This window comes from Bos mutus, chromosome 13 (genome assembly GCF_027580195.1).
Source record: "Bos mutus isolate GX-2022 chromosome 13, NWIPB_WYAK_1.1, whole genome shotgun sequence".
Taxonomy (NCBI): Eukaryota; Metazoa; Chordata; class Mammalia; order Artiodactyla; family Bovidae; genus Bos; species Bos mutus.
In genome coordinates, this window is record NC_091629.1 from 5,034,459 (window position 1) to 5,060,979 (window position 26,521).

Below are 26,521 nucleotides of genomic sequence, written 5' to 3' on the forward strand. Positions count from 1 at the left end.
TGGTTCAGGAGGACTCGTATTGTCACCAACGTGATGCCTTTGTTGATGTGGAGTTGTTTATGCCATAAATGTTTCAGATGCAGTGGGATACAGTGTGCTTCTTGGTTAGCTTGACGTAGGGTCTGTTACAGCTCCTGGGGCTTCCCAGGCAGTGCTAGCGGTAAAGAACCCACCTCCCAACGCAGGACACAGAAGATGCAGGTTTGATACCCGGGTCGGGAAGATGCCCTGGAGGAGTACGTGGCAACCCACTCCAGAGTACTCTTTCTTGGAGAATCCCATGGACAGAGGAGCCTGGCGGGCTACAATTGATGGGGTCACACAGAGTTGGACACGGCTGAAGTGACTTAGCACCCACATGTGTACACACACACACAGCTCCATCCCCTGGGGAGGTATGTGGCCCTGGGCTCCTCTGTGAAACATTGCTACCCTTCTGTTATTGTATGATTGGCAGCTGTGTTTCTGCTGTGTGTTGAGAGGGTACAGAATTGCCAAGTGATTGGGATTAAAAACTTGAACGTGTCTGAGCTGTGGCTTTAAAAAGGCAGCAACCTGCTAATGAAACATTTCTTTAAAACGGTATTTCCAATAAGTTGACTTTCCCCCAGAGCCCAGTTGCTCTCAGATTTTCAGCACTTTGTTTCCATAAGACATGACAGTAATTAAGTTGGGAACCAGGTTGCGTTCCAGTCCTCTTAAATTGAGATCCATAAACCATAGTATCAGTGAGTACCGTGCTGTACTTTACAGATGTGATTTCCTGTCCTTGTAGTTCTCAGTTTATCCAGGGAAGATGCAGAGAGATGAAAGGTGAGAAGATGGATAGGAAAAGAAAGGGAATGAAGGAAGAGAAAAAAACAAGAATAAAGAGCTAAAGTTCCGCGGAGATTTTGACAGATAATCTCAAATAAAACAGGACTTTTGTGCTCATCTCTTCAGATCTCCGGAGATTGGGTTATATGGACATCAGTTGTGTTGCACCGCACTTACTGTGGAATGACTATACTTTGCTGGGCTTTTATCCTAACTCATCCTCCAGTGTCAGCCCCACGGAAGAGATGCTTTTGAATTGTTTCCATCTCGGCCCTTGCTTCTTCTCATTAAACTTCTGCAGTAATGGAATTCAGCCTGATTATAATGTTTCTCCAAAACACTGCTTCCCCTGTTTCCAGTGCCAAATTCACTGAGTCCTCAAAATGAGGATTTCCCTACAAGGAGACTTAGTTCCAGGGAGTTTATGTAACCTGCCCAGGACCCACGCTTAGTAACAGGACAGGCGGTCGGGCTCCTGACTCTTTGCTCAGTTATGGGTGGTGAAGATTAGGATCACGTGGCCTCTGTTTTTGTGTCCATTTGGGAGCCTGTGGATGACTCTACAAATCAGTGTGCCTCAGTTTTCAAGACTGGTAAGTGGGGGCACCCCTGGTACCCCACAGATACTCTATAGCAGGGATCCCTGACCGCGGGGATCTGATGCCTGATGATCTGAGGTGGAGCTGATGTAATAATAATAGAAATAAAGTGCACAATAAATGTAATTCACTTGAGTCATCCAGAAACCATTCCCCTACCCCTGTTCATGGAAAAATTGTCTTCCATGAAACCAGCCCCTGGTGCCAAAAAGGTTGGGAACCTCTGCTGTATAGAATCAAAGACGTGATACAAACCAGTGTTCTTATAATTCTTTATGTGACAGTACAAGTTCTATGCTGTTTGCGTGCATGCTAAGTTGCTTCAGTCGTGTCTGACTTTGCTACCCTATGCACTGCAGCCCACCAGGTTCCTCTCTCCATGGGGATTTTCTAGGCAAGGATACTGGAGTGGGTTGCCATGTCTTCCTCCAGGGGATCTTCCTGACTCAGGGATCGAACCTGCATCTCTTATGTCTTCTGCATTGGCAGGCGGGTTCTTTACCACTAGTCATACCTGGGAAGCCCAAGTTCTGTGTTATGAACTATCTGCTGGTTCAGGCAAGAGAAGTCTTTTCCTTCTGTGAAATGTCAGCAGCTGGCCAGTTGTAGAGTTGAAAAGCCCTCTGGCCGTCTTTGTTTCTTCCCAACTTCTAATCAAAGTGTGTGTGTGCAGATGAGTCTCTTGTCATTGAAGAAAAATGTCACAGATATCTAAAATGTTGCTTGGTTCGACTTGACAAATTTCGAGTTTGTTCCCAGAAAAATAGGATCTATTTAAGAATTAAAAAAAAAATGAGTTGGGTATTTCCTCACATAGTTTAAAAAAAATAGGAAAAACATTTATATCTGCATTTTGGATGTTTGATGGATGGTAGAGGTTTAACATTTACCAGGGTCTTGAGAATTTTTAAATATGTTTCCGAAAAGAGATTATTCACATAGCTTGGAGCTTGACTAGTAAAATGGATGTGCCTATTTTGATAATTTCATTTTATGATATTAAGAAAATTGTTTTATATTAATATGGTTGAACTCTTAAATGTGCAGTGAAATGATGGTACAAATTTTTATAATATTAAATATTTTTTATATCTTAAGCTTTTTATACCTACCCTTCAGCCATAATTATCACTTCTCTGTCACCTAAGTATTTGTGATATTTGGTAAAATGAAATTGTCTTCATGTAGTCTTCCAGACTGTTCCTTCCACTGTTGAAATTGAAGCATATCTTTTCTAGGAGGAATGTTGGTATTATGTATCATTTGTAAAATACTGAGTAATGGTGATTAGTATCTTCCAATAAGAAAATCTCAGTGATAATCATTTTTTAAACCCTTAAAGCAAGAAGTGATCCATCAGTAATCTTTCAGTTCAGTTCTGTTGAGTTGGTCAGTCATGTCCGACTCTTTGCAACCCCATGAATCGCAGCACACCAGGCCTCCCTGTCATCATCAACTCCCGGAGTTCACCCAAACTCATACCCATCGAGTCGGTGATGCCATCCAGCCATCTCATCCTCTGTCGTTCCCTTCTCCTCCTGCCTCCAATCCTTCCCAGCATCAGGGTCTTTTCCAATGAGTCAACTCTTCACATGAGGTGGCCAAAGTATTGGAGTTTCAGCTTTAGCATCAGTCCTTCCAATGAATACCCAGGACTGATTTCCTTTAGGATGGACTGGTTGGATTTCCTTGCTATCCAAGGGACTCTCAAGAGTCTTCTCCAACACCACAGTTCAAAAGCATCGATTCCTTGGCACTCAGCTTTCTTCACAGTCCAACTCTCACATCCATACATGACCACTGGAAAAACCATAGCCTTGACTAGACGGACTTTTGTTGGCAAAGTAATATCTCTGCTTTTGAATATGCTATCTAGGTTGGTCATAACTTTTCTTCCAAGGAGTAAGTGTCTTTTAATTTCATGGCTGCAATCACCATCTGTAGTGATTTTAGAACCCAGAAAAATAAAGTCTGACACTGTTTCCACTGTTTCCCCATCTATTTGCCATGAAGTGATGGGACCAGATGCCATGATCTTAGTTTTCTGAATGTTGAGCTTTAAGCCAACTTTTTCACTTTCCTCTTTCACTTTCATCGAGAGGCTTTTTAGTTCCTCTTCACTTTCTGCCATAAGGGTGATGTCATCTGCATATCTGAGGTAATCTTTACGCATTGTCTTTTGGCTGTAGGACTGTTGTCTTGAGATGGTAGAGCTGTTACATATAATCCAGTGAGAAGAAAAGCAAAAACTTACATAGGTTTATAAATACGAGTAGATACTTAATGATCATAGAATCATGCCTTTTACGTGAACTCATCATAAGAAGAGAAATGCCCAGTAAAGTCATACTGAGATGGCACGATTTCTCAGATGAGGTGGATATCCAAAAGAGAAAGGAAGAAGTGGGTCTGTTTTGATGGAGTATGGAGGGACGGGTTCTCTCAGACTTGCTGGCAGGAATGCAGGTAGGTGCCAACTGTATGCAAGACAGTTTGGGAAGTTTTACCAAAATTACAGATGCATTTAGCTGTTGACTTAGCATTTCCACTTCTGGGAATTTCTCCTAAACTTATAATGTACTGATAATATGCATAAAAGTTTGGTTATTTTTGCAGCATGATGTGTAATAGCAAAAGACTTGGGAAAATCCAAGTGACTCTCTGTGTGGGGTTGGTTAACTCGATTTTGGATGTTTATATAGTGAAAACTGTACAGCTGTTGAAAAGAATGAGGCAGATCTCTTCGTATTGACATGAGATGCTCTACAGGGTGTGCTGTGAGTGGGCTGATCAATGGGTTACAGTACCATGCCTTTTTTGCTAGAAAAGAGGCTAGTAAGGGTATATATTTTAATGTTTCTTTATGTATTGCTGCATTGGGTCTTGGTTGCAGTGAGCAGGTTTTCCTCTGGTCGTGTAGCATGGGTCTAGTTGCTCTGTGGCATGCGAGATCATAGTTGAGCCCACATTTGCCTTCATTAGAAGGTGGATTCTTAACCACTGGATCACCAGGGAAGTCCCAGGATGTGTATTTATGTTTGCACATATTCTTGTAAAGAGAGTCTGGAAGATTACGTAAGAAATTAATGAAAATGATGACTTGTATTTGGGAGCGTAGGGTATGGAGGTGGCGACCAGGGCAGCTAGGAACCAGACTTTTAACAGAATAGTTTTTAAGTCTTTTTATTTTTTTATTTTCTATTTGCTCTACATGAATGTTTTATTTATTCAAAATGATCACATATTATTATAAAAGGGTTTTTATAACTGAAAGTGGTATTAGAGATTATCTCATCACCTCCAATCATTATATATGTGGGGAAATTGAAGTTTAGTTGTGTTAAATGGTTTTTTAAGTTTTTTTTAAGTCTTGGGGCTGAATTGACATAAAACCCCATCTTAAGATCCCAAGTTGACTGTGTTTTCTGTATAACCACCCTTTATTGCTGTTTTCTCTCCCTGATACTTTGTAAAATCCGCCCTCCTCAGTAATTTGAGGGCATTTTGGTGGCCTTATGCAGGGCTGAGCCATGTCAGTGGACCATGACTTTCCCCTGACTGGAATGGTCTTTTGTGTCAAAGCATTTGGAGAATTTAAGCTCTAGGGAATAAAGTTCCAAATGTTTGCAGTTATAACAAAGATACAGCTTTAATTATTGAACTCCCTTACCACTTGGGGCTTCCATGGACAGAGGAGCCTGGAAGGCTACAGTCCATGGGGTTGCAAAGAGTTGGACACGACTGAGTGACTAACACTTAACACCGCTTGGGGACACCATATTGACTATGTATTTACATGTGTCATATATGTAGTAAAGTATTTTTATTTTTTTAATTAAAGTGAATTAAAATTGAGAGATGCTGGTGGTCTCGGTAGTGGTGATTTTATGGTTGCTTGAGATAACTTGCTACGTGCCTTATACATCAGCACCTGATCTGGCAATCATGCTGTCGGATGCTTTCCAGCACCCTTATTTGCTTTAATAATGTATGAAAGTTTGTCGTTTTTAACTTGAATTCTGAGAGTGTGTAGGATTTGTTATTTTTGTTGTCGTGTTTAGTTGCTCTTTTGCAACCCCGTGGGCTGTAGCAGCCCGCCAGGCTCCTCTGTCCATGGGATTTCCCCGGCAAGAATAGTGGAGTGGGTTGCCATTTCCTTCTCCAGGGGATCTTCCTGACCCAGGGATCGAACTCCCATCTCCTGCATTGGCAGGCGGATTCTTTACCGCTGATTCTTTACCATGGAAACCCAAGATTTATAATACACATTGAAAACGAGTTCATATGTTTTCTTGTAGGTATGTTTTCCATGAAAGCATTACATTGTTTAGATTTCTGGTAGAACCATAAACACTGCATTGAATTACAACAGGTCTAATCCCAAAACAGAGTAATGCACTCATTCCCCAGTGTGAAACAGCTGATGAAACAAGACACCTGGTGACACAGGAGATGTGCAGACAACATACGTCCCTACTCACATTATTTTGACTCCATTCCTATTTAAAAAAATCTGTCGCCAGATTCCAGATATAAATAGTCTAAGCTAGAATGGATCGAAATTTTTTAGTGTTGGCTCCATTTGAGCAGGTGCTTTCTTGGTAAGCAAAGGACAGAATCTTGGCAATTTTACTGCATTCGTTGCAGCCCAACAAAGAGATTCAGTGTCATAGCCACTTTGAAAGGGGATCAAACAAATAAATAAATCAAGAAGGCAAAAATGCATATAGGTTATCAACCGTGACTTGCTGTGTTTAAATCATTTCATTAACCTCCTTGGTGCATAACATCCAAGGTTAGGCACAGAATCACACCCCCCAGGGGATCTTTGCAGAGCATGTGAAGCCTGTATATTTCTGCTGTAAAATGTGCAAGCAAAAGCTAAAGTAAATCAATTATCTTTGCATTTCGTCTCTCCTATTTGGCCATCTTAGTAGACACAGAACACAGTTTAAGAAATAGAGGTATTTTTCAATGATTATTAAGATACACGGTGATGAACCCCAATTGGTATTCTCTTTTCCTCAGACATTGACTGTCGTCTCCTATTTCAGACATTTCAGTGGGGGCAGACAATAATAAACACATTCATGGACCTCCCACTTTGATTGAAAAGAGGGCTACCATTTTTCCATATTTGATTCAGCTTTTTAAACAATGAAATAGAGCAGTGTAGATATTTTTGGAGACCCAGTCGACCTTGACTCTTCTATTTCACACCCCCATGTGATCTGTCGTGAATCCAGTCCATATTCTCAAGATCTGACTAGATACCATCATGACCGTGCTCATCCCGGTTGCCATCAGGTCTCCCCACTCTTTGGGTGGATTTTTAACATCTGAAAACATTCCTGATTGTTGCAAGCTAAGCATCCCTCTTGCTCACTTATCCCTGAATTTACTTTGTTCTTTAAGATTCTTAAGCTAGTTTCGCCTTTGACAGTTGATGTTTATACGATATCAGACTCCATCCTGGGGACATATCTATATCTCCTAACATTGTTTATGAATCAGAATAACACTTTGAGCCTGACTCCCGACTTAGGAGTGTGCATGTCACACTGTGACCTTCCATGCATTAAATACTTCTCAACATTTATTCTAAAAGATAAGGACTTTGGATAAGGCTGGTGTTTATACTAACTGGACTTACTTGTTTCCCTCCCCCATCTTTCTTTGTTTTTCTTTTTTCTTTTTCTGCGCTATTCCATGAATGTAAAAACAGATTAATTCAATTGGAAATGAATGTGTAAATTTTCAAGATTGGCAGCTTGAAAGGTTGTGAAAATGAATGTCAACTAAAAATATGGAGGGAGGTGGTGGATTTCAAAGGCAGGGATTGCTCTTTTTTAAAAAAGAACACAGAATAGGAGCTTTTACCCCTGTGGTCCCTTTAAAAATTTTTTTTGAGAGAGAGAAATCTTTTTTTAAAGCCTTGCCCTCCCCCCCTCCCCCCCATCCCAAGTCACTGGCAAGGGACAGAAGACGCCATGATTGCCTCAGGGTTGTCACGGTTCACTTCCTGCGGTGGTGAGAGAGGTAACTTTCTCTTGTAATTGGATACAGTCCAGATTCTGTTAGTAAAGGAGAAGTGGAAGGCTGACACATTGTATTACTGAATTGGTTGGTGCTTTGATAGCAAAGATGCTGTGCCTTCAACATGTTTTTATTATTGAAATAATTCATGAACATGAGTGAAAATTTAGAAAACGCAAAGAGGTAAAAGAAAAAGTATCCAGAAGTCCTACCACTCAGATAATGATTTTGATATTTCCTAGTAAGTTTTTTTTACATTTCCTCTAGTCCTTTTCTTTGCGTATTTTAATGTCAGTTTGATAATTCTGTATATGGTTACAGCAGTCTTTTCATCTAAACTCACAATAATCATTTTTTCATGAATTAAAAAAAAAAAATAAACTAGATTCAGTTTTCATGCCTGCATGAATTTCCACGGACTCAGCTAAGTTTCATATCATTTTCTATTTTCGGATATAAAAGTATTTTTTTTATCCTCAGAATTATCACTAATAATGCCATTGCATCTTCATGAATCACATTTTATAAGTTTGAGGGGGTTTGTTTTTATGGGCTACATTCCCAGAAATGAAATTGTTGTGTCAACGTTCAAGGATGTTTTTACTGCTAAGTTCTATTTCAGAAGAATTGTCCACTTGCACAGCCAGTAGTAAATGTTAGCAAGTGGAGCTGTTTTATGTCAATTAATTTGTATCATAAGGAAATGGGTCATCGACCCGTTTCCTTCTGGACCTGTAACAGTTGGAACTTCATACAGAATAAACACTAATTAAAGCTTAAATAACCCTAGTGGTGGAGGTTCAACAGTCTCTGATGGGAGCTTATTGCAAAATTTAATAGCCCAGGGGGTTTTGATTTCCTTTTATTTTCTTTTCCTCTCTGCTATTTTCCTCCCTCCTGGGTTTAAAACATGCTTTCCTGGCTGCGGTTAAGCCTTAGTACTTCTTGTTCTGTCTTTGTTGATTAATGAGTATAATTGACCCCTGTTGTCTCTATTATACAAGCCACAGCAGTTTGTTTTTTAATGTAGCAGTTATTTTCTGAGCTGTCACAAAAATGCCTTACAAAGCGAGCTCATTATCAGTCCAAAGGAGAAGAATTTCAAGTGAGACAGTGAATGAAGGTCTCTTAAGAGAAGGAGGAGAAGTTGAAGCTGTTCAGATGTTCAAGGAAAGGAGTTCTGGGGGCAGGATAACGGCTTATTGCTCGGGTACCCAGCAAAACTTGGATATATCCTGAAATTAGTAGAATAAAAATCGTTCCCCACAGTCTTGGCAACTGGGTATAGAAGGACTGATTGCAGGTCCAAGAAACCTTGAGTCCAGCGTTTATGGAGAGGATTGAAATCCATTAGAAGTTGGTGGTTATGAATGTAATCGAACACCCAGGTAAAAGTGTCTGTACGAGGAGTAGAGGTGATCTGTTAAGTTGTAAAGTTTTATCTGAACAAGATGCTAACCAAACAGAATACCTAAATTTGATGTTATTTCAGAAAATGGTTTGCTATTCATTTATAATAGTTTTTTTCCCCTCATTTCTCCCTTCTCCCTTTACCCCACGATCTTGATGAGATTTTCCTTTGCTCACAAACTAACCCAGAGTGCAGCAGAGGTCCAGGGAAGAGAAATGGAACGAAAGGAGATCTTGATTTTAACACAGCCAGTCCGCCCTGGCCCTGAACAAGCAGGGCCCTTCTGTGGCAGGGCTCAGCTTGTCTCCAGCTGTTCGGCTGCGAACTCTTCTGGGGAATGTCTTGCTGTGTAACCTCTCTTCCACCCGTTGCACTTTTCTCTAGGAGAAGAGATGGAAATTCACCACAGAGGGAAGGGAGAGTATCCTAAGTGGCAGTCATAAGTAGTAATAGTGGCTCTGAGGCAGGTAATGCTACAGCTAGAGGAGACTTAGGGTTTCTCTGGTGGCTCAGTCGGTAAAGAATCCACGCGCAGTGCAGAAGGTGCGGGCTCAGTCCCTGGGTTCAGAAGATCCCCTGGAGAAAGAAATGGCAACCCACTCCAGCAGTCTTGGGAAAATCCAGTGGGTGGGGGTTACTGGTGGGCTGTAGTCCATGGGGTTGCAAGAGTTGGACTCGACTTAACCACTAAACCACCACCTGAGGAGACTTTGACGATCGTTTCTTCCTTTTTTGGGTTAGCAGGTAGGGAAAGTCAGGTACAGAAGACTTAATTTACTCTGACCTTGGTTCATTCCAGTCCCGTTAGAACTGGGTCTTAATCTAGTTCTCCTTCCTGGTTCAGTACTTTTTGTTCAGCGAGGGGATGTCTCACCAGCTTTTAGTGACTTCTCACCAGCTTTTAGGCGTCTTTTAGTAAATTCTTTCATTCTTATATATTCATGCAAGGATTTGATCCAAAACAGTCCCAGAGAAAGTACTCGAAGTGGAAGATTACCTTGATGGTAAAGAAACTGGGCAGTACCTTACTTAAGACGCATTTCGTTTTGTTTATGAATAGTCAGAAGAAAGTTCATTTGGATGCTTCCAGAAACCTCTAGTGCCAGAGCCCTCTGGCTGGAGGGGCAGCTCTGGCGGGGAAGGGCACGTGGAAGAACGTGCGGAGCATCTTCATAACTAGCTGCAGAGTTCCCAGCATCTTAGGACTCTGAGACGTCTCATCTTCTTGCTTGAGGAACTGTCACTCATTGTAGGGACATCTCAGGAGCAAGGTGGGTGGGGAGAGGCTCTGCCACTGATGGCGGGCAGGGGAGGGTCAAGGGTCAGTCCCCAGACCAGGGAGATGGCTGCCTTCTTGGTTAACCCTCACCCTCATCTTTAAAAGAATTGAGTAACTGCAGCTTACTTAATGAAAAGTATACTATTTTGTATGCATGTAAGTTGGAAGCAAACAGTATCTTGAGTTTCTTCAGTGTGGGAATTTCTGTAGTCTCTGCAGCTGTGGGATTTAGTAACAGAATTCCCCATGTGAAGTGAATTTGCAGGTGCAGAATTTATGATGATACAGGGCAAAGAAATCGGGGGGCTTGGGTTAAGAATATACTTAAGAAATCCCTTACGGATTTATTTTTATATACTTGGACCAGTGAAGAGAGAACTGAAAATGATGGTTATAGGGACATTTGCACACTTTCAGTTAATCCTGATTGGTTCTGTATTTTTTTTTCCAGTTGTCTTCCTGTGTTTATAGGAAACGCAGATGACACTCACATTAAGAGATATTTTCCTCCCTAGGTTCAGTCATACACTCAACATTTCTTGTTTTACATTTTAAACTTCTCACATGTCTTGTCCTGGTGGTCATGATGGATCTATATATATATTGTATAATTATGTAGCTCTCCCCACCCCTCGATGAAATGAATAAAGAAACACATTAAATTTAGTACATATGAATAGTTGGTTCTCAAACTCCTCAGCATCTCAGATGTGCCCACAAAACTTCCCCCAGAGAGGCCCATCTTCTCGGGTCTTCATTTTCCTTCCTTTTTCATCAATTCGAAGGGAATTGATGAATATTCCTCCCCCTGTCCAGATCTGTGGAGGCTTTCTTGGTACAATCTCAACTTAATCTTTTGCTGTTTGTCTTACCTTCTGCTGCTCCTTAAAGATTATTCCTCTCTAGCGGTGTTTTCTGATAGAATCTCGCGGTTTCCCTAAGATGTCACGATGTGAGCTCATAGGAGCTCAGAGCTGATATGAAGGCACGTTCCTGTGTTCTTGCACAGCGTCTCGTGCGCGTGTGTTTCGTGTGACACTCTCATCTGCTCTCCCCAAAGCAGATCTCCCTCTCGGCCTGTGATGATGTGGGCAGATATCCTCCTTCATCTGATTTCAGGCCCTGAATTATGGTGATGGGGTGTACCTTACCTGTATTTGGAGCTTTACACTTTCTACAGTGTTTGATTCAACCCTCGTAAGATACGATGTGTTGTCACACTTGAGAAAGGGCCTCACCTTTTGAGCGGAGCTAAAGTTGCCCCCCTTCGTACCTTAACCCTAACGCCCTGCAACGCTCTTCTTTGGTCTGAGACGAGGCGCAGTTGACGGGTTGGATCTGTGTTTTGTCATGCAGGTTACTCCGGCCAGGACTTCGACTGGGCAGACTATCACAAACAGCACGGGACCGAGGAGGCACCTCCCTTCTGCTTCAGAAACGTAAGACGCCTGCTGCGTGCTGCTCGTTTTCTCATGTATGTTACCCACCTTGAGTTGCACACGCTGTGTAAGTTGCTTCCTGTTTATTGACCGTGGTGGGCTTAGAGTGCCACCCTGCACCGCAGGATCCTAAACTTCGTGTTGGTTTTTTCCCCGCTGTATCGGTTGGGGTGATGCTGGGCTGTTGTAGCAGACTGGAGACGAAACGTGTCGTTAAGTTTCTCTCTCCCCGGTGGATGGTCCAGGTTGTTACCAATCAGCAGGTGGTTCTCCTTGTGCTGAGCCTTGGGCTAGGCTTGTGCTTGGCTTGGCCATCTGAGTCTAGTGAGCAGACAGGAAAGGGAGAGCCGGGAGAGAAGAACCTTGGTTCTAGACGCTGAGTTTGATACTGATGCACATTACGTATTACTTCTGTCACCTTCCATTGTGGAGAAGTAGTCACTCGGTGGCATGATGCCACGAGAGTGGGAAGTGTGCCCTGGTTGGGCGACTGCTCCCCCACCTTGAGCCTGGACGCTGGCAGGAGGAGGACAGATTTTGGTGCACAGCCAGCCACCAGGGCTGTTAACTGTGGCTTCCCTTATGGCTCAGTGGTAAAGCATCTACTTGCCAATGCAGGAGATGTGGCTTCAGTCCCTAAGTTGGGGTGATCCCCTGGAGAAGGAACTGGCAACCCATTCCAGTATTCCTGCCTGGGAAATCCCATGGACGGAGGAGCCTGGCAGACTACAGTCCATGGGGTTGCAAAGGAGTCAGCCACGACTGAGCACCTAACCAACAACAGAGTGTGGCATGTGGGATTGTAGTTCCCAGCTCAGGAATCGAACCTGTGCCCCCTGCATTGGGAGTGTGGTGTCTTAACCACTGGACTGCCAGGGAAGTCCATGGAGTATAATATTGATAAGTTCATGGAGTAGGAGATTCTCTGCCCCAGAGAAATAATGTTAAATTATGTTCCTAAATTTCTTTATTGGATTAAAGTAATAAGATACTAAATCCAACACTTTTCTGCTGTGCTTACTTTAAACTACCTATTCAAATAGACCTTTTTGGCACAGTGACACATGAAGTAACTGTATGTGTGTTCAAACATGTGTACTTGCTTAGTTATAGGAGTTTCTTGTACAACATAGTTTATAAAGTATTCATTGAAACATAGAAACTGAAAAGGGATGTGAATCATCTCCATCTTGAGAATGAGACACAAAAGTTTAGCCTCATAAGTTGAACATGCATTTAGTTATGAAAGTTCATTTTTTATGCTAAGAACGAAGACTTGGCCCTCCCACTGGGGACTGTGCCTACTGCAGAGTGTCACGCTCCCACACTGAAGCCGTGTTTTCCAGCATGTGCTCCTAGAGCTGCTGATTCATTGCTGCCTCAGGATAATTCATCCTCCAGGGACTCGGTTGGCAGCCCTTTCTGTTGGGAAGAGCTGGCTTAATAGAGAGAGGCTCAATACTGAGCATAAATCAGAATCAGATTTGGGAAAATTAAGTAGGTTGATGACGAGGTCAGCTTGTGCTCATAAATACCGAAACACATCTGTGGCAGGGCTGGAAATCAGGGCTCCATACGTGATCCGTGAACTCCTACCGGGTGACGTTGCCTTTCACGGCATTGACAGAGCTGTATGGTGTGTGTGTATGTGTGTGGGGGGGTGGGTGTGGAGACAGCTGTGCGACCAGCCAGCAGAGGACAGCAGCTGGTCAGCCCTGAAGGCGTGTTAAGTCCATTGGAGTCTTACTGGACTCTGTGCTGTGTTGATATCACTAGTCATGGAATCTACTGGCCTCATTGCCTTTCATTTAATTGTGGAAACTCTTCATCACATCCTCCGACCCTTCTGAGGCCATGCTTTCTTCCAGACGGAAGATCGTCCTCCCCCAACTTTTTAGCCGTGGAAAGAAAACCTTCACGTCCCCGTCTCGTTTTGGATTCGGCAAGTTATTTCTTCCAGGACAACATGCTTCCCTCAAGGCATCTTTTTATCTGCCCTCTGCCAGCCATTGTTCAAATGGATCTTTATGGGCAGTTAGGAGCTGTGTCCCCAGGTGGCCTCTGAGGTTTCAGGATTCAGCATACCAAGATGAGATCTGTATTAATGAAAACACTGGCGTTTTAATTAGGAATGCACTTGTTATCAAGGTGCCCCCCCAACTTTGTGTCTGGTTGTCTGTTTATTTAATCGACAGCGTGGGTATCTGCCTGGTGGCACGTGCGTTGCATTATTGGGACCTTGCTGGACGATGTTAGCAGGCTACACATGCTCTTGAATGGCATGCTTATTGTGAATTCACTTTTTAATTCCACATCTTGTGTGTACTAGAGGAGGGGTAATGCGGAAGTGGGTGTGTGGAGGATATTGCCCTGGGGATGTTTGAAAATCCGAGATGGTTCTGAGATGGATCGACACAGCCAAATACTTAGTAGAATAAAGTCACAGGTAACAGTTTTGCTATTGGTCCTTTATAAATTACCCTCCTGCAGTGAGCTAAAATGAAGTCGGTTGTACGGTTGTAGCTTTCCCTTATTAAGTAGGATAAAATGCATTTTAACTGACTTAGAGACTTTTCAGGCAGCCTATCAGGTCATGTCATCAAAAAGAAGCTTAATACCTAATAGTCATGAACCTGGCAGGATGACTTGCAGAAAAACAGCCAACCTAGGATTTCTTCATTTCCAGAGAAACATAAAGGAAAGGAGCAAATGGGTTTCTTAATACACACATTGGATAATTTAGTTCTGGTAACATAAAGATTTAATTGCATTTTCAACTTAACGTCCATTTAAAAAAAAAAATGGAAATATGAATTACCTTGTTTTCCTTCTACAAGTCACATCAAGATGTAATCTCTCTTACTTACAGGAACCTGTTTATCTCAGTTTATGTATTTCAAATTAGATGTCTTTATACAATATTGTAACTTCAGATAAAAAACTTGTAAGTAGTGGGTAATTTGGGGAAAGTTTCATATTTATTTTGAAATATTAGGAGGGAGTGTTGCTTCTAGCATTGGCTGAGTAAGCTCGTACTGACTTGATCCTCCTGCAGACAGCAACTGTAAATTCTGGACGGAATACCAAAACAGGCACCTGAGAGTTGTGGAGAATGAACATAAGCAGGCAGATTCTGGAGGGAGGCGGGTGCCCGGAAGAAAGGCGTGCAGGAGTGGTCATCCCATTTTTTTTTTTTAACAGACTTTTGCATTTATCTTATGGCCCTGCAATCCTTCTTTCCCTAGAGACATGAGACCTTAGTGTTAGAGACTGAATTTTGTCCCCACAGAATTCATGTGTTACAGTCCTAATTCTCAGCACCTCGAAATGTTGACTACTCGGAGTTAGAGTATTTAGGGAAGTAACTAGGTAATGTGAGGTCTTGTGGATGGGCCTTTATCCACCATGACGTGTGTCCTTATAAGAAAAGGAGATGAGGACACAGACCCCACGCATGGCAGGAAGACGGTGTGAAGACACGGAGAAAATGGCGAGGCCTCAGAAGAAATTCACCTTGCTGACGACTTAATCTTGGATTTCTAGCTTCTAGAACCATGAGTCAATATTTCTCTTGTTTGAGTTTCCCAGCCTGTGGTATTTGCTATGGCAGCCTGAGCATATTAGTGAACTTAGATTCACACAAAAACTTGTCCTTAAATGTTCATCGTGGCTTTGTTCACAACTACCAAAGCCTGGAAACTGCTCAGCTGCCCTCCAGCTGGTAGCTGGATAGACAAACCGTGGTTCTTCTGTAGATACCAGTCAGCATGAAGTAGAATGAGGTGCCAGTCCTGTGGCAGCATGACTGATTCTCAAATAACACTTTGCTTAGTGAAAAAGGCCAGACTCGCAAGGCTCCCTAGCACAGTAGTCTCCCTAGATGGTGTTAGAGGAAAAGTGGAATTACAGTAACAGAAAATAGATCCAGTGGTCCAGGAGTTGGGGGTCCTGGAGGGATTGATCGCCAGAGTCCCAGTGCCAGGCCTCTTTGCAGGTGACGGCCCTGTTCTGTGTCTTGACTGTGATTATGGCTGCATGATTGCATGCGTCCATCTGACAGTCCTGCCTTCCTAGGACATCACACTGAAAAGAATGGATTTCCCTCTATGTGTATTTTTAAAAGTGAATTTCAAAAGTAAATAAAAATAAACAAAAGGATCAAAGGGAAAATAAGGACCATTTCAGATAAAAGGAAACTGGGAGGCCAGCACCAGCAGACCTGCAGTTAGAGGGATAGGATGGGGAGGCAGGTGGGAGGGGGGTTCAGGATGGGGAACACATGTACACTCATGGCGGATTCAAGTCAACGAATGGCAAAACCAATACAATATTGCAAAGTAAAGTAAATAATTAGTTAAAAAAATAAAAACAACAACAAAAACAAACTGGAGGACAGACGTTGTGCTGAAGGAGGTGATGCCGGGTGGAGATTGCGGCCTCCTTTCACCCTGAAATGTACCCGGTGTGATATGAGTGAGGAGTACAGGGAAGAGAAGTTATTGGCATCACAGTGATCCTGGGGTCGGAGGGATGCACACAGAGCTGGAAAATGAGAAATTATTAGGCACCTGCTGTGAGCCAAGCAGAGGTCTCTTTTCTGGGACACAAATGAAGCATGTGTGGTTCTTTCCTCATGGGTGATGGGGAAATAAGCGTGTGAACTCACCTCTCTTAGTACGATCTGTGCACTTGCATGCATGTGCACATATATGCGTGTGCACTTGCTTGCGTGTGCATGTGTGTGCATTTCTGCTGCGCCAGCTGGCTCTGCTCTCGCTGAGCGTTTTCTCGTTGTGGCATCTGCTGGCTCAGTGTCCGTTCTCTTTCTCTTCCAGACATCGTTCAGTCGGGGATTCACGAAGAACATGAAGCTTGAAGCCGTGAACCCCAGGAACCCGGGCGAGCTCTGTGTGGCCTCCGTCATAGCTGTGAAGGGGAGGCTGATGTGGCTCCGCCTGGAAGGTACTCGCAGTCCTGATGGTTCTGAATCCGGGGTCCCCCGGGAGCGGGCAGGGCCGACGGCTGCAGCACTGCCCAGTGTGCCTGCTTCGCTTTCCTCGTGTTTCAGCTGTCTTAATTATTCAGCATTCTTAAATAAGTGAAACGAATCAAAGGTAAATTCATTCAGAGGCTCTCGTCTTGACTAATAGTTTCATGAAATGAGATGCTGGTGTGAAATTATGTTTGGAACACAGTGGTCTTTTTACATCTCTGATTATACAAGCTAATGTCAAAATTAAATTAATATGAGTCACTAAAACTGGTATTTGAGGTCTTGGTTGTTAACAGGACAGAATTATATATTTGCGTTTTAATGTGAATCATACCCTTTACTTTGGTTTCTTTCACAGATGTTTAGGTTTTCTTTAAAATAGTAACTGGACATGACTATCTCCCCAAATATATAATAAACAGAATGTAAACCTGTTGGAGAAGGCAATGGCACCCCACTCCAGTACTCTTGCCTGGAAAATCCCATGGACGGAGGAGCCTGGTAGGCTGCAGACCATGGGGTCGCGAAGAGTCGGACACAACTGAGCGACTTCACTTTCACTTTTCACTTTCATGCATTGGAGAAGGAAATGGCAACCCACTCCAGTGTTCTTGCCTGGAGAATCCCAGGGACGGGGGAGCCTGGTGTGCTGCCGTCTCTGGGGTCGCACAGAGTCGGACACGACTGAAGCGACTTAGCAGCAGCAGCAGCAGACCTGTTTGTTTAGTGGTGTTTAAACCAGCAGTCCCCAGTCTTTTTGGCACAAGGGACCGGTTTCATGGAGGACGGTTTTTCCATGGCCTGGGGGAGTAATGGTTGCAGGATGATGCAGGTGCCTTACACTTATTGCGCACTTTATTTCTATTACTGTATTGGCTTGACTGCAGATCATCCCAGGGGTTAGGGGCCCCTGGTTTAAACTGTTCTTCATAGCTTCATTTTATTTATAATCATCCAGATAATTCACAGAACAATACACTTCATAAGCAGAAGTTTGATTAGCTTGTGGACTTAAAACAGTGAGGAGGAATTAAAATGCATTTGATTGTTAAGGTTTTGTCATCTTCCTGTGATTTAAAATTCTTTGGGTCTTTTGTTTGTTTTTCAGTTTCCTAGCACTTGGCAGTTATTTCAGATGTATATGGGAAAAAAGGTGTTAGAGATGAGTCATACAATCCTGTTAGCTTTCCTAGTTTAGATTTTAAATTTTATGACACGGTCAACCACCATAGGCCTAGAAAGTTTGGAAGGTTATAATATTGGTGCCAGTATCTTTATCCTCTTTCCTCATTAAACAAGTCTTAAAAAAACACTGTGTTCTTTGATAGGCCTATCATCTAATAAATATTATAGTCCAAGAGATTGGAAGGGGCAGAGAACAGTGATTCTAGCTAAAAATCCTAATTTCCAGAAAATATTTTAAAACATAACCATGGTTTGGGATTTCAAAGTCAATCTAAAATAAAAGGAAATTCTGAAAAAAGTGATTGCTTAGTAGCTTTACACTTCTGCTGGAATTTTGGGTAGAATGGCCTCTAGTTGGAATTAGCCAAAATGTGGACACAGGTGTTATGGTGGTATTTCAGCAGTTACTGAAGTAGGATGTAAACTTATTTTCATTACTGCCTATAAAGTTGAATCAACAGCTGTTGGAAAAACAAGATCCCTTCAGTGATTTTTTGAATCCCTAGAGCTTGTTACCTAACACCATACTAAGCCTAATACTATGAGAGATTAGTCTTGTTTGCGCAGTTAATTTGGAAAAAAAAAAAAAGTGCTGAAGTTCAAAGTCCATGTTTCTTCATCATTATTTAGCACATTATGGTTAGAATTCCTTGGCAGTCATAATTTATTTAGCAATTTGTACTTGCAGAGTGCTTTACAGCTAACAGACAGCAGTTAAGAGTGTCCTGATTTTTATAGATGGAGAAACTAGCTGAGGCATTAAGATGTACCTGTGGTTTGGTTTCGTCCCTCTTAACATCTTTATTGCTTAATCCAACAGACCCTACAACGTCCCAATTCTTAAAAAGAATGATGAGCAGCGTCTAGTGTGTATTTAACATTTTGACAGTCTTTCCTCATTATTGATCTTTTTCTTTGGATATCCACTTCTGGTTTTATAGCAGAGAAATGTAAATCAGCTCATGGCAGCTCTTGTTCTTACTTTCCTGAGTGCTTTCATTGGGATTAATGAAAATTAGTTAGCGTTAGGAAGCACGTCGGAAAATTGATTGTCCATTTTTTTCAGACCTTACATATTACAAAAAAAAAATCTGTTGAATATTGTTTACCTGGTGTTATTGGTCAAAATTATGCCTTCGCCTCATCAATTCAATTTAAAATTCATTCGGTCTCTTGATCTTTCTTGAATTTTGGGGTTTTTTAATTTTTTGGTTTTGTTTTGATTTTTTATCCCTCTCTGAATATTGACCTTTGAAAGTGACAGCAATCTTAATAGCACTTTATTTCTTATTATCTCAGATTTTTCTGTGTGTATTGTTTTCTTTCCTCAGTCCTGGAGACAAAATATTAGAGATTCACTCTTCTCACTTTAGTGCAGTTAAATTATTGTTAGGATCATGGTGATTCTTATTATAGACAGTTTATGTGACAATTTATTGTGTACTTCATACCAGTTTATCATTTTTATGTATTAAATTGATTTGAAATATTTTCAACACATAGCTAATTGACGAAGTTCAGGTAATTGAAATGATCATTTTAGTTTAGTGTTTGACTTCCCTTAAAGCCAGGTAGTTCTTTAAGTGCCTCTACAGGAGCTAATGTTGAAGAGGAAAAGAAGAGTCAAACACATGAGATGAGTGTAATATTATTTGGGGTTCATATTTGGGAAGAATGTCAAGTTTTCAAAAACTGCCGGCAGTGAACCAGGGCAGTTGCTGATGATGGGGTTTTGAGTTTGGGAGAGGATGTTGTGACGCTTTCTCGTGTGTTAATATCTGCTGTCAGTTAGCATCTCTAGGCTTAGCAGTTATTCATGTTCTGGGCTTCCCTGGTGGCTCAGTAGTAAAGAATCCACCTACCAGTGCAGGAGACTCAGGTTCCATCCCTGGGTTGGAAGGATCCCCTGGAGGAGAAAGTGGCAACCCAGTCCAGTATTCTTGCCTGAAGAATTCCACTGGTGGGCTGCAGTCCATGGGGTCGCAAAAGAGTGGGACACAACTTAGCGACTAAACGACCGCGGTTCATGTTCTGTGCATTCAGTTACATTCAGTTATAATGTCTCTTGTGTCGTGGCCCCACACACTAGCTCCCAAGCGGTTACATCCGCATCTCACTGTCCAAGTGACGTTGTATTTATTGGCCATCATTTTCTCATGGGACATGTAGGGTGTGGGTGTTCTCAGAGTGTGTTAATTTTCTTGAAGAAGGTTGACTCCTTTGGATTGCCTTTCTTGGTCTTTCTTATTCCCATTATTAAACTGTTTTCCTCCCGTTTCAAAGAGGTGTGGTATTCCACGTATTTTTGGTTGTCGGGTGAAAGTTAGGTGTTTCAGCCTTTTAGCTTAGGTAGAAAATACCTTTTATGTTACAAAAGTACCACGACCTGCAGGCTTCATTTCCACTGGGTTATTTAGCTCCTTCATTGTTACCGCTACAGGAATTTTTGTGGAGAGCTTTAGAACATGAGCAACAAAACCTGGATTTGAAATTGGGAGCCCTGTTAGAAGTGAAAGAAAGTTCTGGGTTAACATTTCTGCACTTTGAACATGGGGAGGGAATGGTGGCCCACCCAGTGTTTGTCACCTGGGGGTTTCCCTTCAGGTTTGTTAAAAACAAGCATACAGAGAACAAAAAGACACAAAGATGATCCAGAGGTCATCAGGTCTGTGGAGAAGTACCAGATTGCTTAATTCGAACCATCAACTTTGGTTGTTACTACAAGCATCTCCTGGACTTTTCTCTTTGCTGCCCTCTGAAACAAAATCTGGAGAGAATAAAACTTTTCCACAGTCAACACTAGAAAAACATACTGTAAACATTTCAGCCTCAGTCTGCTCTGTGTATCACTTTGGATGGGAGCTTTTTGAAAAGCCGCATCCTTTACCATGAACCTCATATCCTCACTGACCAGCGCTGAGCACGCGGGGCCTGGCCCGGACATGGCCCTGATTCTACAGGTGACGTCCAGTGCAAGCAAAACCTGTCTTTGCCAGTTTTCACAGAGCACAATACTCGAATGAGAGTTCACGCACACTTTGCTTGCTCAAGTCTTGTCGAATGGATACGAGGAATAAATAAAAGCTGTGTCCCTCAGCGAGAAAGCGATTTAAGGTAGGAGCAACCCCTTAAGAACTGCTTTTTGCTAATCGAGTGTTGAGGTAGTGAGATATTTTCTACTCATCAGCTGAAATTCAAAATCTCCTTCGTTGGTTTTTGCCATGTGCCTGGCTTAGTTCCGGTAAACCGGTTGCCTTCGCTCATAATCCACAGGAGTCCTAGGCAAGTGCCAGTTCCCGGGGCTGCTCCACTCACTCCTTCTGACCCTGGGAGCAGGGTCTGGGAATCTGCATTTCATCTCACCCTCCCCAGATGATTCCTCTGGATGGGGAGTTTGTCACGGCCTCTCAGACCGCAAATGTGCCAAGAAACTCAGACTAGGTTAACCTCTTCTGTCTAGAAGAGGTGAAGAAAACTGCCCTTTTAGACTTTGTCTATTATGATCAAGTCAGGTGGTTGATAAGTATTTTGCAGAGACTTGCAAAAATGAGACGAGGGAAAGTGCAAATGTGAAGATAATTATGTTTCCCACCAGTGTGGGTGGATTTTAAATCTTTGAGAAGGGATATGGGCTGCTGGAGCCATTTTGGGGAGAGGCTGCTTTAGCAGATGGTTGGGTATGTGTGTATATATATGTCTTTGTGTGTGTATATATATGTGTGTGTGTATAGGTATATGTGTATATACATATATATGGCTGTGTATATATATGTATGTATATAAGGGCGTGTATATATATGTATATGGGTGTGTATTTAAGTATATATATGGGTGTGTACGTATAGGTATGTGTGTATATATATCAGTTCAGTTCAGTCCCTCAGTCATGTCTGACTCTTTGCGACCCCATGGACTGGAGCACACCAGCTTCCCTGTCCATCACCAACTCCTGGAGCTTGGGCAAACTCAAGTCCGTCATGTCAGTGATGCCATCCAACCACCTCATCCTCTGTCATCCCCTTGTCATCCTGCCTTCAGTCTTTTCCAGCATCAGGGTCTTTGCCAGTGAGTTACTTCTTCACATCAGGTGGCCAAATTTCAGCATCAGACCTTCCAAAGAATATTCAGGATTGATTTCCTTTAGGATTAACTAGTTAGATCTCCTTGCAGTCCAAGGAACTTTCAAGGGTCTTCTCCAACACCACAGTTCAAAGCATCAATTCTTTGGCGCTCAGCTTTCTTTACAGTCCAACTCTCACATCCATACATGACTACTAGAAAAACCATAGCTTTGACTAGGTAGACCTTTGTTTGCAAAGTAAAGTCTTTGCTTTTTAATATGCTGTCTAGGTTGGTCATAACTTTCCTTCCAAGGAGTAAGCATCCTTTAATTTCATGGTTGCAGTCACCATCTGCAGTGATTTTGGAGCCCCCCAAAATAAAGTCAGCCATTGTTTCCACTGTTTCCCCATCTACTTGCCGTGAAGTTATGGGACTGGATGCCATGATCTTTGCGTTTTGAATGTTGAGTTTTAAGCCACTTTTTCACTTTCTTCTTTTACTTTCATCAAGAGACTCTTAAGTTCTTCGCTTTCTGCCATAAGGGTGGTGTCATCTGCATATCTGAGGTTATTGATATTTCTCCTGACAGTCTTGATTCCAGCTTGTACTTCATCGAGCCCAGGATTTCACCTGATGTGCTCTGCATATAAGTTAAAAAAACAGAGTGACAGTATACAGCCTTGACAAACTCCTTTCCCAATTTGGAACCAGTCTGTTGTTCCACACCTTGTTCTAACTGTTGCTTCTTGACCTGCATACAGATTTCTCAGGAGGCAGGTCAGGTGGTCTGGTATTCCCATCTCTTTCAGAATTTTCCACAGTTTGGAAAATTGTGTGTGGAATCGATCCACACAGTCAAACACTTCGGCATAATCAATAAAGCAGAAATAGACGTTTTTCTGGAACTCTCTTGCTTTTTCTATGATCCAGTGGATGTTGGCAATTTGATCTCTGGTTCCTTAGCATTTTCTAAATCCAGCTTGAACATCTGGAAGTTTGTGGTTCATGTACTGTTGAAGCCTGACTTGGAGAACTTTGAGCATTACTTTGCTTGTGTGTGAGATGAATGCAAGTGTGCGGTAGTTTGAACATTCTTTGGCATTGCCCTTCTTTGGGATTGGAATGAAAACTGACCTTTTCCAGTCCTGTGGCCACTGCTGAGTTTTCCAAATTTGCTGGCATATTGAGTTCAACACTTTCACAGCATCATCTTTCAGGATTTGAAATTTCTCAACTGGAATTCCATCACTTCCACTAGCTTTGTTCGTAGCAGTGCTTCCTAAGGCCCACGTGACTTCTCATTTCAGGATGTCTGGCTCTAGGTGAGTGATCACACCATCGTGATTATCTTGGTCGTGAAGATCTTTTTTGTACAGTTCTTCTGTGTATTCTTGCCACCTCTTCTTAATATCTTCTGCTTCTGTTAGGTCCATACCATTTCTGTCCTTTATTGTGCCCATCTTTGCATGAAATGATCCCTTGGTATCTTGGATTTTCTTGAAGAGATCTCTAGTCTTTCCCATTGTGTTGTTTTCCTCTATTTCTTTGCACTGATCACTGAGAAAGGCTTTCTTATCTCTCCTTGCTATTCTTTGGAACTCTGCATTCAAATGGGTATATCTTTCCTTTTCTCCTTCACCTTTAGCTTCTCTTCTTTCCTCAGCTGTTTGCAAGTGCTCCTCAGATAACCATTTTGCTTTTTTGCATTTCTTGGGGACGGTCTTGGTCACTGCCTCCTGTACAGTGTCACAAATGTTCATCCATGGTTCTTCAGGCACTCTGTCTATCAGATCTAATTCCTGGAATCTGTCACTTCCACTGTATAATCGTAAGGCATTTGATTCAGGTCATGCCTGAATGGTCTAGTGGTTTTCCCTACTTCTTCAATTTAAGTCTGAATTTGGCAATAAGGAGTTCGTGATCTGAGCCATAGTCAGTTTCGCGTCTTATTTTTGCTGACTGTATAGAGCTTCTCCATCTTTGGCTGCAAAGAATGTAAGCAATCTGATTTCAGTGTTGACCATCTGGTGATGTCCATGGATAAGAGTCTTCTCTTGTGTTGTTGGAAGAGGGTATTTGGTATGACCAGTGTGTTCTCTTGGCCAAACTCCGTTAGCCTTTGCCCTGCTTCATTCTGTACTCCAAGGCCAAATTTGCCTGTTACTCCAGGTATCTCTTGACCTCCTACTTTTGCATTCCAGTCCCCTATAATGAAAAGGACATCTTTTTTGGTTGTTAGTTCTATATGTATATATATATGGGTGTGTATATATGTGTATATATGGATATATATATATGGTGTGTAAATATATGTGTGTGTATGAGTGTGTATATATATGCATGTGTATTATGGGTCTGTATATATATGTATGTGTATATATGGCTGTGTGTATATATATGTATGTATATATATGGGTGTGTATATGTATAAGACTTCCCCAGTGGCTCAGTGGTAAAGAATTCACCTGTAATACAAGAGACACAGGAGTCACAGGTTCGATCCCTGGGTCAGGAAGATCCCCTGGAGGAGGAAGTGGCAACCCACTCCAGTATTTTTGCCTGGAAAATCCTATGGACAGAGGAGCCTGGTGGTCTACAGTCCCTAGGGTTATAGAGAGTTGGACACGACTGAACATGCAGGTCCACACAGTATATATGTGTGTGTGTATGTGTATATTTATATAGGGTATGTGTGTGTGTGTGTGTGTGTATATATATATAAAATGTATTTGATATATATGGGTGTATGTATGTATAGCTGTATATATACATGTATGTATATATAGGTGTGTATATGTATATATATGGGGTGTATATCTAGGTATGTGTATATGTATGTGTAGATGGGTGTGTATATATGTATGTGCATATAGGTAGGTGTATATATGTATGTGTATAGATGGGTGTGTGTATATATGTACATATGTATATATATGAGTGTGTATATATATGTATGTGTATATGGGTGTGTATATGTATCAGTGGGTATATATATATGTATGTATATATGGGTGTGTGTGTATATGTACATGGGTATATATATGTATATACATGACTGTATATATATGTATATATGTGAGTATACATATGTATGTGTATATGGGTGTATTGTGTATGTATATATGGATGTATATATGTATATACATGGGGTATATATCCACATATATATGTATATATGGGACAGGACCTATGTTCTTGCACAGCTGAGGAAGGTGGCCCAGGAGGTGGGGGGCACTGTCTGTGAACAGGCTTTGGAGACCGCCAGCCAGCTACACAGGTTCTGGGTGGGCAGCGACAGCCCTGGCTCTGGCTTTCTTAAGCAATATGGGGATGTTGGGGGAAGAATTTGGTGGAGGCCGAGGAGGGAGATCTCCTCCCTAGAAGGCTTTGCACTAGGAACCAAAGGCGAGTTTGGGTTTTCAAGCTGCTGTTGTGCTCAGTGTGACTTCTGACTGACCGTGTTCTCACGAACCTCCCTCGAATGCCTTCCTAGGCTCTGGAGCAAGATTGCTTGGGTTTGAGCCCTAGGTCCCTCTCTTACCAGCTGTTTGATGTTTTCCTGACCCTCAGTTTGTTGTTGTTGTTCAGTCACTAAGCCATGTCCAGCTCTTTGTGACCCCCGTGGACTACAGCTCGCCAGGCCTCCCTGTCCCTCACTGTCTGTCCGAGTTTGCCCGAATTCATGTTCACTGAATCGATGATGCCATCCAACCATCTCATCTTCTGCTGTCCTCCTCTCCTGCTCTCAGTCTGTCTCAGCATCAGGGTCTTTTCCAATAAGTTGGCTCTTTGCATCAGGTGTGAACATTGGAGCTTCAGCTTAGTTTACTCATCTGTAAAATGGGAGTGAAACCATCTGATCTCTTAGGGCTGTGAGGATAAAACTCTTTGTAAAGTACCTGCACGAGAGTGAGTGTCCTAAGAGTTCACCATCCATGGCTCTCTCCCTCCACTTACACGTTTAATCCCATTTCTGTTGTTTTCTTTCTGATGGTTTCCTATCCTATGTCGCTCTTGTCAGCCAGTTTTGCTGTGTTTTGATTCCTTAGGAGTTCAGCTCCAGGGCTGAGATGAGTGAGGGCTTCTCTTAGATCTTGCTCTGTGGGCAGCGTCTGCAGGTGGACGGTGCGGAGTGGGTGCTGGGAGGGGCTTCCAGGACGCAGGTCCTGCTTTCTGTCTTTCAGTGCTCTATCTTCTCACTGCACACTTGAGCCCATCTGACATTGGTGTCAACACTAGACGAGGTTAGGGGCTTCCCAGGTGGTGCAGTGGTCAAGAATCCGCCGGCTAGTGTGCAGGGGATCCTTCCCCTGCAAAAGGAAATGGTAATCCACTCAGGTATCTCTTGCCTGGGAAATCCCATGGACAGAGGAGTGGTGGCCCAATGGTTAAGGATCCACCCTCCATTGCAGGCGATGTGGGTTGATTTCTGATTCGGGAAGACCCCACGTCACGTGCCTTTTGTTGGGCAGTTAAGTTTGTGGCCCGCAACTACGGAAGCCCAGACACCGGAACTAGAGAGTAGGCTCTCCTAGCTGCAACTGGAGAAAGCCCATATGCAGCAGTGAAGACCTAGCACAGCCAAAAATAAAATTAAAAGCAAAATGATTCTTAGGAAAAGAAATATATGAATGTTTATTTTATTACAGAAGTGTGTATGTTAAAGCACACTAATATGATGTGATGTCTGAACTAGCAGAG

General features: G+C 42.4%; 1 protein-coding gene across 3 annotated transcripts in view; it reads left to right on the forward strand.

Annotated features, from left to right (window-relative positions):
* SFMBT2 (Scm like with four mbt domains 2) overlaps positions 1-26,521 on the forward strand; it is a 177,850-nt gene that overhangs the window by 111,347 nt on the left and 39,982 nt on the right. For all 3 annotated transcript variants that reach the window (XM_070380908.1, XM_070380909.1, XM_070380910.1), the window contains 2 exons: positions 11,498-11,580; positions 16,416-16,542. In XM_070380908.1, coding sequence (XP_070237009.1) covers positions 11,498-11,580; positions 16,416-16,542 — 210 coding nt within the window. The remainder of the gene's footprint in view (positions 1-11,497; positions 11,581-16,415; positions 16,543-26,521) is intronic.